At 43.6% G+C, this 19412-nt stretch overlaps 1 protein-coding gene across 5 annotated transcripts in view; it reads right to left on the bottom strand.

The window, feature by feature from the left end:
• LOC552079 (homeobox protein homothorax) overlaps positions 1-19412 on the bottom strand; it is a 479885-nt gene that overhangs the window by 396448 nt on the left and 64025 nt on the right. For all 5 annotated transcript variants that reach the window (XM_016912223.2, XM_026440631.1, XM_026440632.1 and 2 more), the window contains exons 3-4: positions 10561-10702; positions 1685-1735 (exon numbers count right to left, since the gene is read on the bottom strand). In XM_016912223.2, coding sequence (XP_016767712.1) covers positions 1685-1735; positions 10561-10702 — 193 coding nt within the window. The remainder of the gene's footprint in view (positions 1-1684; positions 1736-10560; positions 10703-19412) is intronic.

The raw sequence follows: 19412 nt of genomic DNA, 5'->3' as shown, positions 1-19412 counted from the left end.
GAGAGGGAGAAGGGGAAAAGCGAAAAATAAAAAAGGGGGAGAGGGGAGAACGCGAAAACACAACGTACACCGGTTCACCATTAACACGCTCGATATATCCAATTTTGAATTACGGGCGAATATTCGAAAACGCGAGACACCTTTTCCCCGGTGCAGACGGAAAGGCTTGAACGAACTTTATGATGAAATATTTGCAAACCTTCACTCCTCTGTGTGTCGCTTTTTCACGGTTAATTAGAAATCGGATCTCGAAACAAATTACGTTGTACTACGTCATAATACGGTCTCTTAAATTCGGGGATATTTATATAATTCTTCGAAGTTTCCTTTTAACCCTGTTATCGACAAATTTTTTTTTTTCTTTGAGGGAAAATTTTCGTTCTTGAATAAAAAAACCAAATTCGTTCCAAAATTAAAGATCCGCAATTATTTCAGAGAGAATCAATTTCGATAGGGTTCGAGAGAGATATTTTCTCAACAGCTTATCCTTATCGCTACATCACCATCCGTATAAGAATACGTTTCAAAAAGCGAGTAACTCGCTTTACCTACTTTACCTGTAATAGACCCATTTTCCAAAAAAAGAAAAAAAAAGAAAGAAAAAAGAAAGAAAAAGACCCTCAATCATACGCAGTGAAACACGAGCCACCGCAAGAAAGGAAAGATCAATGAGAATCAGGGACAACGGTCTCGAAAAAGGAATCCATAATGGCAGGTCGACTTTGAGCCGAGGCATCGATGGGCCCGCGTGTGCGCGCCGTCCTCGTCCACCAACGAATACACCCGAGTTATTTAAAAAGCCCACTATCCGTTATCTCGATCGGAGAGAACGCGAAGGGTCGTTTGAAATATTTCTTCCTCCTCTGTCTGCTCTCCTCGAAGGTCTGCCATTCGAATGGCCGCCGCCGCCGCGTCCAGCCACGAGGAAACAAAGGCGGACTCGCCGACTCCTCTCGGCCTTTTTTCCTTTCTTTTCTCCTTCTCTTTCTTTTTTCTCCTTTTTCTCTTTTAATTATCGCCTCCTGCCTTACTTTTATACACTCCGTTTACTCCCGAACCGAATCCTCCATTAGCCCTAGCATAATTGAATACGATAAAGTTCATACGAGTAATAATATATCTGCTCGCTTTAAGTATATCGGCTTAAGGAGGAAGCAATTTTCAAATTTCCAGCGCTCCTCGTTCCTTTTTTCCCTTTTTCTTTTCTCCTCTCCCTTCCTCCTTCCGATTATCAGATATCAGAGCAACATCGTTGTATGAGAATTAAATACATTATATCCCCACGGAAGGATATTTATCGTAACGTCCTGCTTTTTTCTTTCTTTTTTTGAACATCGTTTCCTCTCTCATCGACGATTAAATGTGATCCTTCCGTCGTCATTCTTCGAAACGAACGTGGTCGAGTGAAACGATGATCGGATAAAATCGAACGATTAGCCATGAAGGTAAACGGAGAATTGGAGAATTCTTGACGATATTTGACTACCTTCGAAGGTAGGAGAAAAATTACTCCGACATTTTTTTTAATTAATTACCCACCGGGATACAAAAATTTATTAATTAACCGAATTCAAGTTACGTATCTTCTCTTTCATCATTTGATAACACTCTCGAATAAAATTTGGGGGATATTTTTTTGTGTCGCGGAGATACAATCATTCGTAAAATTGAAGCGAATACTCACCAGCGAGTCCACCTCCGGATCGGCGATGTAGTAAGGTTTCTCCTGTCTGATCTGTAACAGACGAGCGCACACGTTTAAGAATCTTTAATAATTAGACGTAGCCGTTAATTGGAATATTAAAACTGTAGATCGTATCGACAAATATGTTTGTACGCACGTTTATATATATATATATATATATACCTCTATCTCTCCCTTGTACACCTGTTGACTCTCCCTCCCTCTCTTTCTCTCTCTCTCTCTGATCCAAATGATTTCCTTTACTCGTGCTTTCTTTTAATTGGATCCCCGCTGTTCGATTCGTACGCGTAGAAAACGGAAACGCGCCGGTGAACGCGATGGAATTCCTGCACAACACCGCGAGAGTCCAAGAAGGGCGAGAAGGAAGAAAACGCAGAAAAACGCCGAATGGATATAAAGGAGGAGAGGAGGCCAAAGAGGGAGAGAGATTCTCGAGCATTTTCATGGCGCCGCCTAGTGACGATCAGAATAGAAACAAAAGGGAGGATGGGCGAGTATCTTCTGCTCGATGCTCGGGGGATCCGCTCTTAATTGGACCCACGATGTTCTTACTGAAAGGATCGAGGAGAAAAAACGGAATGAGATGGACGACAAATCTCGATGGAAGTACCGGTTAATCTCGTGGAATCCACGCCAGATTATTCTCTCTCCTCCTCTCTCTCTCTCTTGGCCGACACCGAGCCAAGCCATCTGATTAGAACAACCCGGCTGTGGGATTGAATATCGTTAACGTTCCTCCTCCAAAATATCCTTTTATCGATAAGGAACGTAACGTTTCGTAATTTTCTAATTGATTCTCCTTACGCAAAGATCGTGGATTCGAGATTCGAAAATCGGGAAGAAGAATTCGAGGCAAAAAAGAGAGAGAGAGGGAAAAAGAACACAACGTTGGATTCGAGGAAGAATAGTCGTTGCAGGAAGAGTATCGCAATGATTAAATCGGGGCTGCCGACTGACAACGAAGGAATCCGGCCGGAAAAACGGGTGGAACGTTAAAATCGAGTTAACCGGTCGAGTCCCGCGAAGACTATTGCGAAGAATTCTGGGAACGGGGCCGGAGGAACGTATATTCATGAGGCTGAATTCTGAATGGGAGTTCCTCTCGCATCGGGTGTATGGATAATGAAGGCGTCTTGTAAGCCGCACAAAAATACTGTCAACTCTTCGTAGGGGGGAACTAGTTCTTGCACTGGGCCCTGTCACCGTTGCTTTTTCGACGATCCCCAAGCGGCGACCTAAACGCCCGTTCAGGTATCCACGTCGATTACAAATTGTAAGCAGCCTCGTCTCCCCTTCCCTCGTCCCCAATTTTATTTTGTCCTTACCTATTTCGGCCACCGCGAATCACACACACGCGTGTATATATATATATGTACGTATATCATTGGGAAAATTTATATTGGAAGGAATTTCGCGCGAAGGAAATAAACGATTTCTGGAGGGATGGGGAATTCGCGCGAAAGTTTGCGCCTTTTATCGGCCTCGATCGAAACGACTGTATCACGCTGATTAGAGGCAGGGGGGCTGCGAGTGACAGCTAATTGAGCCCATGCATATGTATAAAGCGATACGAGCGCTATTAATGTGACGCTGGCCGCCGTTAAATATCCGAGATCCTCCATATTTATGGCGGAATGAAACGAAATTAAGCATCGGGAGCCAGTACCATTTGAACAGGCACTTTCTATTCCGAGCTTCGATAAAAATAAGAGCAAAGTTTTTTACCTCGATCTTTTTACTTTAATTTTTCTCTCTCTTTTTTTTTTCTTTTTCTCTTCGCGAAACGAGGATAAGAATGAACAGCCTCGCGTACGAAAATAATAAATATATATATAAATAAATATATATTGTACGTCAGAGGAAAATTCCACCAGGATCAGGCTGTATCATCCGGCGCAAGATAAAAATATTGCGCGATAATATTTAGAGAATGCTCTCGTTCCGGCACGTCTGTTTAGGACAGCGTGGTATGCAAGTGTGTGCGACGATCCTGCCGAGAGATATACGAAGCAGCTGCTCCTCCGCTGTGCCCGTGTTCTGCTCCTCTGCCGTTTCCTTCTCGGCCATCGTGCGTTCCCTCCCCTCCCCTCCTCCTGGCTCCGGCCCCGTCAAAGCTTCCATTTTTCGCTCGACGAGGAACCGACGTCGTCGTCGTCGTCGTTTCGCGCCAAACTACGAGGAATTACGTAAACGATTTGTCGGCCCATTTGTCCGACCAACGGTCGGAATCGACGAGAGATCAAAATAAAAGGGCCCTTCCCTTCCCTCCCCCTCACGAGTGTCGGAGGAACTCGGAGAGTCCCAAAAACGAGTGATTGTCTTCGCGCAATAAAAACGAATTGCAGCACCCTGCGTAAACGTTTACGACACCTTGGCGGGACGGAAACGTGCAGTGGTCTTCCAGCGACCACTTTCGAACGGGAGGATATAATGGCAGCATCTTTCACGAACGGCACGAGCGTAAAGTTCGTCGCTCGTTGACTTTCTCCGGGGACCTTGACTACTCAAGGTAACCAGATTGACCTGGAGGTTGTAAAGAAATCTGGACAAAGTCGTCGAAAGAATCGAGCAGAAGAAGTTGAAGTTAATCTTATCGGAGGGACGACGGAGGAGATTGTAAAAGTTTCTTTTTTTTCTTCTTTTTTTTTCTTTTTTTTTTTTTTTTGGATGGATAAGTTGGTTAATTGCCAGGTTTCGAAGATGAAAGCGCAGCTGCACACGCACAGCTTGTGAAGAAGAAAAATTCTACAATGTTTTTTTTTTCTTTTTTTTTTTCTCTCTCTCTCCTTTCATAAAGAAACAGCGCTTTGCGAGAGAGGAGGATGAAAAGTTAATTTTTAAATAAAGTTTGATCGATGTAAGTGGTGAAATGGAAACACGCCCATCTAGCGTATTTAAAAATGGATCGTAGGGTAATCGGGCTTGTCCTTGAATGAGAGATAACGATTGAACGATTAGCGAAGGTAGCATGGGGAAAGGTAGCCAGGTGAGTGAGCATATGGACAGGACTTAGGAAATCGTTGGAAGCTTCGTCGGCGAAGAATTAATCAGATAATAATCTGATAAAACTTTGTTACGTTTTACGGATTAAAAAGTTTCTCAATCTATAGATGATATGATTCGATATTGGATAACCGTTTTAAATTCTCAAATGATCCAAATTTTTCCAACAAAATATAAAAATAATAATTTCTATTCTATTAAATTCCGTTCAATCGTTGATGGATTTTTTTTTTTTGGCGTACAGTACTCGGTATGTAAAAATTTTCAAGAATAAGAAGGCGAATGATTTTACAACTTTCCCGCCCTAACCACGTTTCGTTAATTAGGATCGACTGGCGAGCCGTTCAAAAAGCATCGATAAGCGAGCGACCAGGGATCGTTCAACGCTCTGGAATTCCGTGTAATCACGTTTAATTGCATCGATTTTATAAGCGGCCAATAAAGCGGGCAATAAAGCGCGAGTCTATTAAATTTTTCCATTCCATGGAAAGAGAGGGGGGAGGGAGAGGGAGATTCGTATAATCGCGAGATTATTGCCGATCGAACTTTAGCATGAATATACCGGTAGCGAGTTATGGCGAGAGATAAGTCGATGCATCGATCGTGGAAACGATGATCACGCCTTTGACGACAAAAGAGACGTCGCGGCTGTTGTTATCGCGATTATGATAATGCGACTTTACATCTGTTTACACTCTTGCTTGTCGAGGGATGGGGAGAAAGAAGAAGGGAAGGAGTTGGCCGATCCGCTTATCGAAATATGAATCGTTAAAAATAATAAGCGTAAACAAGCTCTGATTCGTTCGTAAATAGTTTTTAACCCTTCGCTTGACAATTTCCTTGATACGCGTTTTTAATCTTGGAACACGATCGTTCAATCGATATCTGATAGGGAAAGTCGTAAAATTTACGACTATCTCCAGATTTTTGATATTTTAACGTTTCGAACGATAAATAGATAATCGAATATATTATTTGCGATAAATAAAAATACTCGATTACAAAAGTTAAGAATATAATTCCGAGAGTATTAACCGATGTAATCGAATCGGATATACGGAAATATTGAAACGTTAATTTGTATTCAGTAGTCGTAAAATTGAGGACGAGAGTTTGATTTCTGTGTAACTTCTAAATTCGAGATAAGTTTTAAATTCTTTAGCACACTGGAGAGAAGATCTAAACTGTTCGTAAATATCTTGTCCGGTTGAAAGAAAGAGAGAGAGAGAGAGAGAAAAGAAACAAATACATAAATTCATAGGAAACAGTGTCCACACCTTGGAAGTGGGAAAGCAGGTAGCGTGCGTGGAGGACGTGCCTGTCTCGCGGTCGCATTAGTCAGGCCGTCAGAGTGCGGGGGCCAGCGTTTTACAAGGGTTTAATGCCCCCGGAGGTGCATTCTAATTGCACCAATAAATCCCGACGGGTCCTTGTCCGGCGTTTCCCACTCGCCTCCTTTCTCTACCGTTGTCTTTACAAGCTGGCCCAACGCAATTTCATCGTCTTGCCATCGCGATGGCCCTCCACACGCCTACGTTCCACGCTGTTGGCCACTGTTTCGGCCGTCCGAAGGGCCAACCTACGCTTTTCAGGTGGCGCGATTACCTCATTGCTAGTTAAGTCAACGGATAAATACTAAATCCTTTTTTTAGCCGCGAAAAAATCGTTGAGAAATTTCATCGAACGAATATATCTCGGCAGCCACAAAAGAGCATCGATGCTCCCTCGGACGAACGATTAATTTGAACGCAGCGAAGCGCAACACGGCGCACCAGGACGCCGACGAAAACGAAATTTTCGCAGCGGAGTGTCCAGTGCGGGCACGAAAACTGGGACGGCCGACCCATCTGGTAAAAAAGGGCACAACAATGCGCGTAACGCGGCACAGCGGGACGCTCCTGCCGAGCGCGTTGCTACGTCGCAGGCAAGCCAGACCGCCTGGAACACGAAGAAGCCAAAGCCGAAGCTTGGAAGGCAACGCGCAAAAAGGGAGCGAGCGCGGAGAGACGGGGTTCTGGTTGCGTGTGGAATGTATCGGGGCCCCATAGAGTACGCACGATGTGTGGACCGCACGGGATAATACCGGGCCCCATTGAATAGATCAATTTACAATGGCAGAAAATGAGCAGCGCTCTCCACCGGCTGCGGAGCACCCCTTCTTTACCCCCTCCAACGTGGTCCGATCTCGTCACGGTTCGTCACTTCTCACGACTCGGCAGCGGCGGTGGTCGTGCCGCGACTGAGACTGCGCATGCGCCGGCCGCGGTGAGGAGGCCATCGCGCATGCGCCCGCTCCTGTGCCGCGCACGCAACGAAAACGAAACGCGGACGAATAATCTCGTATACGCGAGGCGCGCGCGGCCCTTTTGTCGCGCGCACCGGCCCTACTATATCTTCGTCCAAGTATCGACGGGGTGTAAAAGGGTTCGAAGGACACGCCTCGGAAACCGCCGCAAGAGGATTGTCACCTGCTTATCTTTTCACGTGTACCGCCGGTGTGCGTGTACCGTGCTCCCTCCCCTGGCCCCTCTCCATCTGACGTTATAAAACGACCTCTCCAGACATCGGCGACGACAGATCGATGGTAAGTAAAGAACGAGTGGGCGAGGCGACTTAGATTTACCTATATGTAATCGGCCGTGTAATCTTCCCATCGACGGCGACCATACGAGCTAACGAAATGAATTTACTCCCGCGTACACGAGTACTTATGAACGTCGTGGAAGGGAATAATAAACGGGAAGATAAATGCGAAGAAAATTTCATAACGCCTGACGCTGGTTGGATATCAAAATTCATTATCTCTCCTTGCAAGAATGGGCCGAGGGGGAACACAGGGATCGAACGACAGGGGGTAATCGTGGGGCCCTTTCCCCCTCGACAATTTGTTTATCCGCTCGTGAGGACGGCGCGTAATCTCTGAATTAGCGGGACACGTCCTCCACGGCCGAGAGTATCGGCTACGACTTCCACTTCCTCGTTTCTCGAAACTTTTTCCCAAGTTCCCCGTATACATAATCGGTCCGCCGTTTTCTCGAGGAAGATACCGACACGCGAGGGACAACCGATTCGCGCGCACTGCCGCCTTTCCAACGTTCGTTCTCGCTTCCAACGGACAGAAAAGGAAATTAATTGCGTCGATAGCACGGTTGAAATACGGGGTCCCGCGTGGAGGAAGAACGTCAAACGAGATACGTTTGTACGGAGCGGAGATCGCCGCGGAAATAAAAGGAAACGGTCGAGCAAAAGGCGGCGCGCAATTTACCACACGCGGTTCACCGATTCGCTGGGAGAAACGTCGCTGGGTATCCTTCTTTCAATAATTTTTTTCCCCTTCTCTCCTCGCACGTCCCGCTTCCCGCTTCGTAATTCTATGCTCCTTATTAAGATGCAAATGTCACGTCAATTTCGCAATTCTAACGGACTCTCCGTGAGTACGCGGCTCCGTTGTCTTGGCCGACATAATGTCGACATGCCGCGGATAAATAACAGGATGGTTGAACATAGGCGAACGATTTAACGAGAATACCAAACGATCGAGAATAAAAGAACAGAGAAGGAAGGATTCAACTGTTTTTCTTTCCGTTCCTTTTCCTTTTTTTTTTTTCTTTTTCTTTTTTTCTTTCGTTTCGAAGCTTATTTTCTAATCGCGAACACGAGCGCGCACGCGATGACGTAGCATCGAATTAATTAACGCGAAGAGCAGCCAGCTCGCCCCTTATCCCACCTCGCGACTCAGAGGCTTAACGTTATCTGTCCGTCCGTGTGGCTCGGGTCGATTGCTACCGTGTCACCACGCTCTATATTTAAACGCGTACGCAGTTGATTTTTCGGCGCACTGGAAAAACTCGTTTCGAAACGAAATTCACCCTTCGAAATATATCTTCGAAAACCCGGGGTGCGGCCCGGGTTATATAATTAGCCAGCGTGGCGCACGGGGAGAGAGGAGAGATGGAGAAGTTTGGTCGAAAAGAAGTGTGCAATTTTATGCAAAGATAACCGACGAGCAGCTTGGCTATCTAGCTCCGCGATATACATAGGCGCCGATATCCCTCAATCTAAATGTGCTGCATTCGTTTGCATCGACTAAACGCGCAAAGAACCACCAAGGCAACATTTTTATCGTGCGTACTGTCGGCTGCTCCGACTTAATCGCCTATGCTTTGTTTCCACGGGCAAATATCCCCTCCCCTCCTCTCCCCACCGGCACCCCGTGTTATTCCCGCACCTTTGCGAAACCGCCTCTATCATTCCTGTGAGAAATACGTACGGAGATCGGTGGTGCCCGATTTCCATCCCACGGACTCCCTCTCCTCCTCCTCCTCCTCCTTTTCCCCTTTTATTTTCGCCACGAGCAAGGAGGAAGAAAAATCGATAATTTATTCTCGACGACAAATCCATCCGCTTCCCAGAAGGTTTCTACGGGGAGAGACACGGTCACGGATGTATATATATATATATATATACCTGAACGTGCTCCAACACCGATCTTAGAGAGGCGACCTTTTTCGAAGTCGAACCGGCCCGGGGAGCGGGCGTAGATGGCGAAACGGTGTGTTTTTAAAAGGCCCGGAATCATTTCGCGTATATAGGTTCTCCGGTTACCTACGCGTGTGTCCTTGGCAGGACTCGCCTCAGGTGAGTTTACCTGTGCGGGAAGAGCGACGAGGACCCGTGGCTCGCTACGAGCGAAAAACTAGGCGACGAGGAGAGAGAGCAAGAGAGAGAGAGAGCGAAAGAGAGAGAATAAAGGAGAGAAGAGAAGAATCGCGAAACAACAACGAGACTTCTATAACTCTGTGCGTTCTTCCGGCTCGTCCGTAGAACGTATCGTAAGAAGGAGAACGCGGCCATGAGAAACGATCTTTCGCTCTCGATGCTCGTCGTCGGGTGGCTCGTTGGAATTCCTAAAAATAAGTTCCAACCGACGAGAGCCAACCTCTCCTTGGAGAGACCCTAAACATCCACGGGTTACATCCATGGCCGCGCAACGTTATTTCGTCGCCTGAGAGAAGGACGTGTCGAGAGAGTCGTGACTCATTTGGAGCGGCCCGAAATTCTCTCTCCCTCCCTCTCTCTCTCTCCCTTTCTAAGCGTATCCTCTCCGTTGGAAAAAAAAGGTTACTTTCGAACATTCTCTCACGGAGCAACGTTGAGCAACGACAACGTTGGAATTGGGGAAACGAGGGGTGTTTTCGATATATATATATATGGGGTGAGTTACGAGTTCTACGCGTTTTGCTTCCTTTGAAAAATTTCTACACTACGGTTTCGAAATATATTCGTTTGCACGTTTTTCGAATTTTTTCGACGTTAATTTTTATTTCATTCGCGTTATTCAATTATTTGTTTCGGATATAATTTATTTATTTTTTTTTCTACATTACGCGAAGATTTAAATTAAAATTCGTCGCACGTTTTGAATTTCTCTGTTCGACCGAATTTTCGCGCGATTATAAAATATATGTATTCATGAATATTTATTTTAAAAAAAAATTGCCCTCCAATATATTTTAATCTTTACCCTAAACGCAATTACCGATACGATAAAATTTTGTACTCGACTCGTTTTTGAAATAATCGTCGCGACATTTTCGAACATTCTGTCGTTTAATCGAATTCTCGTGTAACTGAAATATATTCGTCACGGCTGACGAATTTTTTTCCATTTAAATATTCCCTTTCGGATTTGATTTTGAAAAGAAAAAAAAGAAAGATCTTTTAAAATCCTAAAATTCAGTGACAAATTGACACCAGTTTCACCAGGTTTTATTTTTTAATTTATCGGCGAACGTATTATCGAATACTGGAATACTAATTTATCGTATAAAGTATCGAACAGATACGCTTACCTGTTTGGAGAAGACAGCTATGTCCTCGTTGAAGCTTTCTGACGAACACACGTCACCACCCGCTACGCCAGGTTCGCGCGGCGTACACGTCGCCAATTCGCACTTCTCGAAGATCAGCGCGAGAAGTGGGAACAGGGGGTGTCTGCAACAAGGAGAAAGTCAATATGAGATAAAAAAAATCAGCCTGAAACTCAACGATATCTCACCCGAGACGAGAATGTATTTCCAATTCGAGATTATTAATTAATTCACTGTGACTAGTCAACAGGCCCGTTTCATATTTCGAACGATTTATTCGACGATTTTATCTCTCTCTCTCTCTGAATCTTAAATTTTCTTTAGAAGAAGAGAGGACGAGGCTGGAGATGTATACACGACGACATTATATATTCGATTATATTTATCCTTGCATCGGTAAACGATATCGTCGATTAAAACGCGAGCAAAGACAACGTGCACAGATGCAGATAAGAGAGACGTGAAAACAACGACGAAACGGTGAAAGCGAGGTTGAATAAAAATCGTGCTCGACATTGGGACATTATTACGTGCAATTACGTTGCCATTTTTCACGATAAAATAAAATAATAGGGATTATCGAAAATACTATTTTTCTTTTCTTTTTATCGATCAAATTAATTATACTCGCAATATATTTTACATAATAAATTTTAACGCGATTAACGTAATTCGTCTTACATTTCATATATTATTAGGTGAACAAATTAATGGAACAATTAAAAAAATATAAATATAATGTAACGATACATATACATAAGGAATAAAAAAATACATAAAAATTTCTATTCTACGATACAAAATATATAACAAAATACGAATTTTGATATTTAAATGTACGTATGATTTACTCGACGTTAAAGTAAAAATATCATAATCAATCATCCATCTTCTTTTATCTTCTTTCATCTTCTTTTATATTTGAATACAAATCAAAATAAATAAATGATGAATAAAATTAGAAAGAAAGAAAAAAATATTCTTTACATCCACCGATTAAAATACATCGAAATCGAACATGGACGAGTTTCTGTCAAAAATCGTTCACGACTGTGAACGTGTTCAGCTCGCAAGGTGAACCCTTTCTCGATCCGACGGCACTCGATCGCTTCGCGTTCTTGCAAATGTCCGATAACTTCATCGACGTTTACACGTTCCCTTCTTGGCCGATTCATCGTATCGTTTTTCATACACACACACACAAATATACATATATATATATATATTTTTCTCAACGACACTTTTCTAATTGAGTAATTGGTCCGCGAGAAAACGTATGTCGGTCTCGTGTATAGCCCGCGGTGAAAGAAAAACATGTAAAAAGCGTAGAACGCGTCAATTAAGCAAGGTGTGCTCGACCGACTTCGATACCATAAAAATCGTCCGCAACGATTTCTATTTCGCGCGTTAATTATCTACAGTCGGTCACAAAAGTATTCGCATACTTTACACTTAGAGCTTAATTAAACAACGAGCTACCTTATTAAAATATCCATTACAATCCCTATTTATGCGAAACATCGCGACGCGCAAAGGATAACGAAGTAATTTTTGTTTAAATAAAATACGCGCGAGAAATGAAGCCTTAATCGACGTACAAGAAATTTTCGAATTAGAAAAATCTCGAGTTTTGCCATGCTTTATTATTATCGTAAGAAATACTCTAGACTTGTACGATAGCTTGAAATTATACATAAAAAAAAAGACAGAAATAGATATAAAATTTCGAGGCACTTTTTTACACGTACGAAATAGGGATCAGAATTTTTTTTAGGTTAAGCGAATCTTGTTTGCAAGATAACGAGTAGTGTTGCGGCCGACTGTACTTCGCGTATCGACAGGTTGTAAATAATCGATCTTACGTTCCTCTTGTCTCCAAGTTGGGAATTCCAGCCACGGAGAGGGCGGAAAGAATATTTTTCACGTTTGTTTCTTCCGAGGTTGTTGTTGGCGCGGCGTGCACGGTTACACAGCGCGGCATTAGGAGAGGATCACCGGATAAGATAAGATTAGCCGATGCTGGTGCAACCGGTACGTTGCAACCGGTGGGGAAGCCACCGTGGCTCGTGATTTAAAGGTGCGTATACATACCTCGAAGAAAAAAAAATACGCGCGTGACAATTTAAAATGATCTACAGCGCGCATTCTTGATCGCAAGAGTTTTCGTATAACGAGGGTTTATTAATTGTTGTGCGAATATACACGGTGTAATGAATCTGGAACAGGAAGGAAAAGGAAATAAAGGAATATATCTCGTGTTTCTTTTTCTCTTTTTCTTTTCTTTTCTTTTCTTTTCTTTCTTTTTTTTTTTCGCAAATAATAGAATTTATATCAGCGTTATTGATGATCGTAATAATTAATTTTAATTACCTCTTCCGTTTTCCTCCGCTTAATTGTTTAATTATGTATTGTATCTTTTTTCCTTTTTCTCCTTTTTTTAGATTTACATGCGATAAATTACAAATTTTTACCGCGTATATACTTTTCCTCATACACTTTCCTCCAACTTTTTTTCAACGGGAAATAAATAATTTTCGCGGACGATTTATTTCCCGGACGAAATATATTAATTCTCCCAATAACGTCTCCGCCCGATAATCACGATCAACGACACTTTTATTAATTATCATTATACTCGTACGTAAATTTCCATTTGTCTTTAAACGTCTTTTACACCACTCGTATTTATCGATTCCTACGATCTGAAACCGGCGAGATGCGTGTGCAACGATCTCAATCTCGACTAAAAACGTTAATGATCTAGAAAATACTAAGCGCTATTATTACGCGTGTAATTTATGTATCCATAAGAAGCGGTAAAAAAAAAAAAAATGTAAAGGAATACACGTGAACGCGAGAAAAAATACACGTATAAATATTCAAAATAAAATTGTAACTATTAAATTGGCCTATAGTACATATCCGTATAGATCCGCAAAGAACAAAAAAGAAAAAGGAAGGAAAAAAGCGAATTTCTTAAGTTACGTTCGTAAAAAAAAAAACGCGAATTTGCATAAACGTTACGCAGTCCAGTTTATTACTTTCCATACTAGAGCGTTGCCCCGTTTCGATATCCTTTAACAGCGAGACCGGTCCGATTCCGAACAGGCAGGAACTTCTCGACGCCAGCCCGCATTTCGTCCGAAAACCCTGACAACTTGCATCAACCTTAATCGCTCAATTACCCCGCTCTAATCGTCGAACGAATTCTCAGCGGGAAACGAACAATTTCTCGGTGGTGCGCGGATACGGCATAGAGAGAGAGAGAGAGAGAGAGAGAGGGAGAGGGAGGATAGAAAAAGAAAGGAGGAGAGGAGGAACGAAACGACGAGAGAAACCGACCTTTCTTCCTTTACCCTTTTCTTACCATCGAAACAGAGATGAACGAATTTTAACGCGTCCTCGGGAGGTCTCGAGACGAATTCGGCCCCGACGAAACGGCTCACGGTGGATATATACGTGGTAGCACCGTGGTCAGAGGCATTTCAGAGGCATTGTGTACGTATGGTAGCGGGTCGCGGTCTCGCGGCGTGGCAGACATAAAACGAATCGGAACGAATTTCGACAAATTGACGCGGGGCCCGACGCGAGCAATGGACTTCGAGACGGCAAAAAAATCCTCGTGCCCTCCTTCGTTCCCTTTCCTTCCGTTCCGTGCACCTAGACCACTCTTATACCTTCCCTCAACCCTCCCTCCTCTCACCTCCCTGCCTTTTATTTTTTTTTTTTCGAAATGACAAGTGAAGTTATCCGGTGAGGTAACTATAGCGAGGATTGGAAATTGAAATGAAATTTTGCAATTGGGTTTCTCTCTCTCTCTCACTCTCTCGATTCGTTTAGGAAAAAATTAAAAGTTGGAGAAAGATCGAGATTAGGAAGGAGAAGAAAAGAGAGAGAGAAAAGAACGATGTAGGAAGGAAATAATAGGTGGGATATTTTTTTTCTACGATCGACGAGAAATTATGCGAATTACGAGGTTTCGGTTCCAGTTTCTCGTAGACGGGATTATTACCGATCACGCAACGTCCCGATCGTCCCGCTTTTTCGAAACTTAATTCAACATCTGGATAACTTCCCGCATCGTCCTCGAGACTTTCTCTCCGCCTCGTTCTGCGTTTTCTATCGCGCCAGGGATTTCTATTTTCACCTATTAGCCTAATTGTACGCGCGTACAACGGGCGTACAACGGAGAGGATCGGACGGTGGATGAAAAGCAGACACCGACCAAGCCTCTCTCGTTACGCCTAATTATTGTGCAACATATATTATCGATTATTGTCGGTCGTGAAAAAAGCGAGAAATTAACGCGCGCGCAGCGTTTTATCGAGGATGGAGAATCGAGCGATGCCGTTCTCGTAGTCATCGGTTAGATGGTATCGATTTAATTAGAGCCACGTGTTTTTCAACGCGATATTCTAGGTCGAATATCGGGATATATCCACGGGATTTGCGATAGGAAAATACGCACACTTTCCAGCCGCACTTGACCCGCACCATCCTCGTATAATTGGAAATACAATCGTCGGCGCGAATCCGCCAAGGGTGGAAATTATGAATTTTAATGAGCGGGGAATGTTTACAACGTGTTAATTAAAAGAATGGCTTATGAAACACACGCGTAATCGTGTTCGAATAATTTATCGATAAATTTCTATCTTTATACAGGAATCGAATATATTTAGCTTTCCATCGGTTGCAAACGGTGAAGAAGCAAGGATGCAGCGTAAAAAGGACCCGGGTGAACGATCACTTTCACCGCATATACGGGATGATCGTCGCAGGTCTCCTACTTTTACCAACTTATAGGAAACAACAACGAGTTTTCAAAGGCGGCAACAACAAGTTTGGAGCATCGGCCCTGAAACGCTCGATTGATCGGGCCAAACGGGGAAAAGAGCAAAAAGAAGGAAAGAAAGAAGAAAAAAAGACACGTGTTTACGCAGGAAAGAGAGGAGAATGGAATCAAAAGCGGTTTTATTAACAGGTTATTCCGGTAAAAAAGAGGGGTTCGGTGCGGTTTGTCTTTCGCGCAATCAGGAAAACCACGAGCCATGCGAATGGCTGGAGGGGTGGCGCAAACGGCGGTTCTTTAAGCGGGCGCGCGGTGCAACGGCAAAGTGCAACGTCGATGACAAATGACGGGTCAAAACGAGGTGTCAGAATGACGGGACCGCAGAGGGTAATGATATGATTGTCCGGTGGACGCGGAGGATGTTTGCGGTTTTGCGGTTTCCGCCCTCGATTCCCGGCCCCGTCGAGGGGCCCTCCTATTTGCCCTTAACCGACCCGGCCCTTCTCCTCTCTTCTCTCTCTCTCTCTCTCTTTTTCCTTTCTTTTTTTTTTTTATATATACACACGCCGCCATCGGCAATTTCACGCTGTGATTCGACCAGTTTAACTTCCACCACTACCAACCACCAGCATCAGTTGGAAGGTGATTCCGGATTCGTCGACATCATCGGTTTTTGTACAGTTTTGGTCTCATCTTTTTCCCTTGCCTCTCGTTTCCAGCACGTGGTCCTCCTCGAAAAGGAGAGGACGATTGGCGGTTATTATTGACCGTGGCGAATGGCGGTGTTAATTGGGCGTAAATGGAAGATTGCCGCGATTTTGCGATAAGTTAAGCTCTCTTCGTTTAAGACTCGCTTCTGAATGAACGGAATACGCGGTACGGTAGAAGGTGTCGGTCTAAGAGGGTGGCATTTCTGTTCTATTTTTTGCTCAAGAAGGATTTTTTTTTTTAAGAGTATTAAATGTTTGAACGCAACCCTCGAAACTCGTTGGCGAAAGCGAGCTTTGCATATCGGTCTCGCGCGCCGATTTTATCGCCGTTTAAATAAAAGGCAGCGGGGAACGTGTGACGTCGATAATAAGCAAGCGGAAACCGCGATACGAAATCTCACAGGTGGTTCTTCAACTTTTATCCCTTTAAAGAGACAGTCCTCGCGGATTCGTGACATTAACTCAAAGCGTGACTCGAGAAACAGAAACGAAAAAAAGAAAAAAATAAAGGATACGATATTGAGAAATCGGAAGGGAAGCTTGACGACCATCCGCGTATCAAGGAAGAATAAAAAAAAAGGAACAAATTTCGAACGAAGTTGAAAGATAGCTTCAATCGTTTTAATCGTTCCCCTTCGTGTAAGCGCAAAGAATATCCTCCGCAGGGTTTCCGTGCAATTACAACGCGTGTGATGTAATCAGAGAGAGAGAGAGACTGGCGCTCACCAATCAATTCCATTAAACGGTGCATTAATATTCATTAGCCGCTCATCTGCTGAAACGTCACTCTAATGCACTAATTATCGTCAATCGGAAAAAAAGGGATATTAAACAGAGGAGAGAGAGCGTACGAAATCGTTTGACCACTTCCTGCTGGATCCACGGGATCACAGGAACACGCGAAACGTGCGTTACCCCCTCCCTTCTCTCCTTTTGATTCTCCTTCAAGAGAGAGAGAGAAAAATAGATTTGCGTAAGACGTCTAATCCATAAATGACTCGGCCAATCATGCTCCTTGCATAAGGATCCCAGCTCCGACCAGTGATTGGCAGATTCGCCTGTGCCTTACGTCTCTCTCTCTCTTTCTCTCTCTTTGCCAAGCTTACGTAAAACTCTTTCAGCGAAGAATCATTGGCAAGAATCATCGTTCGAAAATTTTTCTCCCGAGCATCTATTCGCAATCGATCCGTTCGTGATAATGATCGGATCGAGTTAATTAGAAAATGGCAAAGGTAAGTGGACTGTCTCTGTCTCTGTGAAAAGATAGTCAGCGCATAGTTGTATTTTTATTTTTAATCGTGGAAAGTATAAGAGTAATCGAAAGAAGAAAGGTGTACGAGATTCGATTTTTATATTTTTAATTAAGGGTTTATAAATTTCCCGCCTAAAATTCAGAATAGAATATTTATTTATGTACAGAACCACGTTGTACGAAATTTCTTCATAAAATCTAGAAATTGATAACATGATATTCTCACCGACCACTCACTCACGAAATTCAATCACGATCCCTATATTATATCATATTTTATAAATTTTTTCGACATCCCATAATCGAACGTATCCTCAATACGATTAACATTTTTCCCTCGAATCCGTTTCTCGCCAAGTCCAAGCGAGAGTGGACAAGCTGTCGACGATTTTCCACGGCGCGGAGGCGCCGCACGAGGAGACTGAAAAAAACTGGCTCGCGATTTCACGATTGGGCGGTGCGGTGCACGATCGGTTTGTAAACAACGGGTTTATCAACCAAGGCCAAGGAAACGAACGGGCGGGTTAGAAGGAGAAGGGGGTTTAAACGCCGCCTCGTAACGGGCCGGCGAGGCCAGCCGTTCCGAGAAAGCGCAGGAATCCGACGGGGGAGGGGGGGTCGGGGCACACGACGAGTGGACAAATTACAGGGTGCACGAAATAATGAGGCTCCCGTTCTAGGATGTATACCAGAAATCGGGCCATCTCGCGGCTATAAATCACACGGAACACGGCGGAGCAGCTTCGTAAAACGGCCAATTGACGAGTTTCAGAGAGAGGCTGTTGGGAGCGTGGCACGAGGCACAAATATATATATATATATGTATATGTATATGTACACGCGTTTCCCTCGCGAATAGTTTTACCCTCCCTGATTTTTACCTTTCTCCGTAAACACACCGATCTTATTATTTCTCTCCCCTTTCAGATCTCCTTTTTTTTTATTCGATCCATTCTTCTTTGGATGGAGATAAGTGTCGAGCTTCGAAAAGTTTCTTTTTTAATTAGGAAATAGATATATATATGAAGATGGTTGCTGCAATCTGAATAAATACATAATTTCTCGAAGTTTTCTTCTTTTCGAGATCACTTCTTCACTTTTCTTCTTTACAAGATCCGTAGGATAAAACGAAACGGATATAGCCAATGGCTACATTCCCGTCTAATTATCAAAAGGATAAGTAAGACGCAAGAAGTTTTTTCGCCACATTCTTATTGCCATACTTTACCATACGTTAAAAATACGCGGGGGCAAAAAGGAAGCGAGGAACGTGTCGAGCAGCAAGATAATTCCGCCCGAGACACCCTATAAGAAATCGCTTCAAGGAGAAAAGCGACCGCTCCGCGTCCGTTGTTCCTCTCCGAGAGAGAGAGAGAGAGAGAGAGAAAAGAAAAAGGGAATCGAGGGAATTTTTATCGCACGCATCGTCATCGATCAGAGTGAATATCACGACACAGAGCACGCAACGTGCAAACGTTCGAAATTTATTTTTATCGATCGAGAGGAGCAAAGCTCGAAAAAGGGAGGGAAGAAAAACCTGATACGCGACCACGCTCGTTCTCTACTCCCATTGAAATCCGTTGGCCATTTTTGCGTTTCGTTCGGCGTAAGGGGGATTCGGAGAAGAGCGAAAAAGCAAGGTGGCGGTGTCGCAATAAAGAAATAAGTGGCGTAACGCGTCATGAATTTTCATGTAAAGCACGCGTTCATTACGATTTATCAAACCCCCATTGTAGACACGCCGCATTCCTCGATGCCAGGCCTCGACGCATGGCGAAACTTACGAGCAGATTAATGCCGATAGGGGTCGTATTAACGCGAGCGGTGCGTTAAACGGTCAAGTATTAACCGACCCCTCCCCCCTCCTCTCCTTCTTCCGATAATGAATTTTAACTCGGCCGATTTTGCGCGCCGCACGTTTTAATTGTACGTCCTTTTATCAGTGAAATCGTTCGAAATACGATTCCTTTTTTCTAAAAAAAAAATTGCAATTCTCACATTATAAAGATATCTTGGAATTTCTCAGTTTCTTTCCATCACAAAGATTCTCTATAAATTTTATTTACGCGAAGAATTCAAG

This window comes from Apis mellifera, linkage group LG5, assembly GCF_003254395.2.
Source record: "Apis mellifera strain DH4 linkage group LG5, Amel_HAv3.1, whole genome shotgun sequence".
NCBI lineage: Eukaryota > Metazoa > Arthropoda > Insecta > Hymenoptera > Apidae > Apis > Apis mellifera.
The sequence above is the reverse complement of the archived record's forward strand: the minus strand, read 5'-3'. Positions and strand labels throughout refer to the sequence as shown.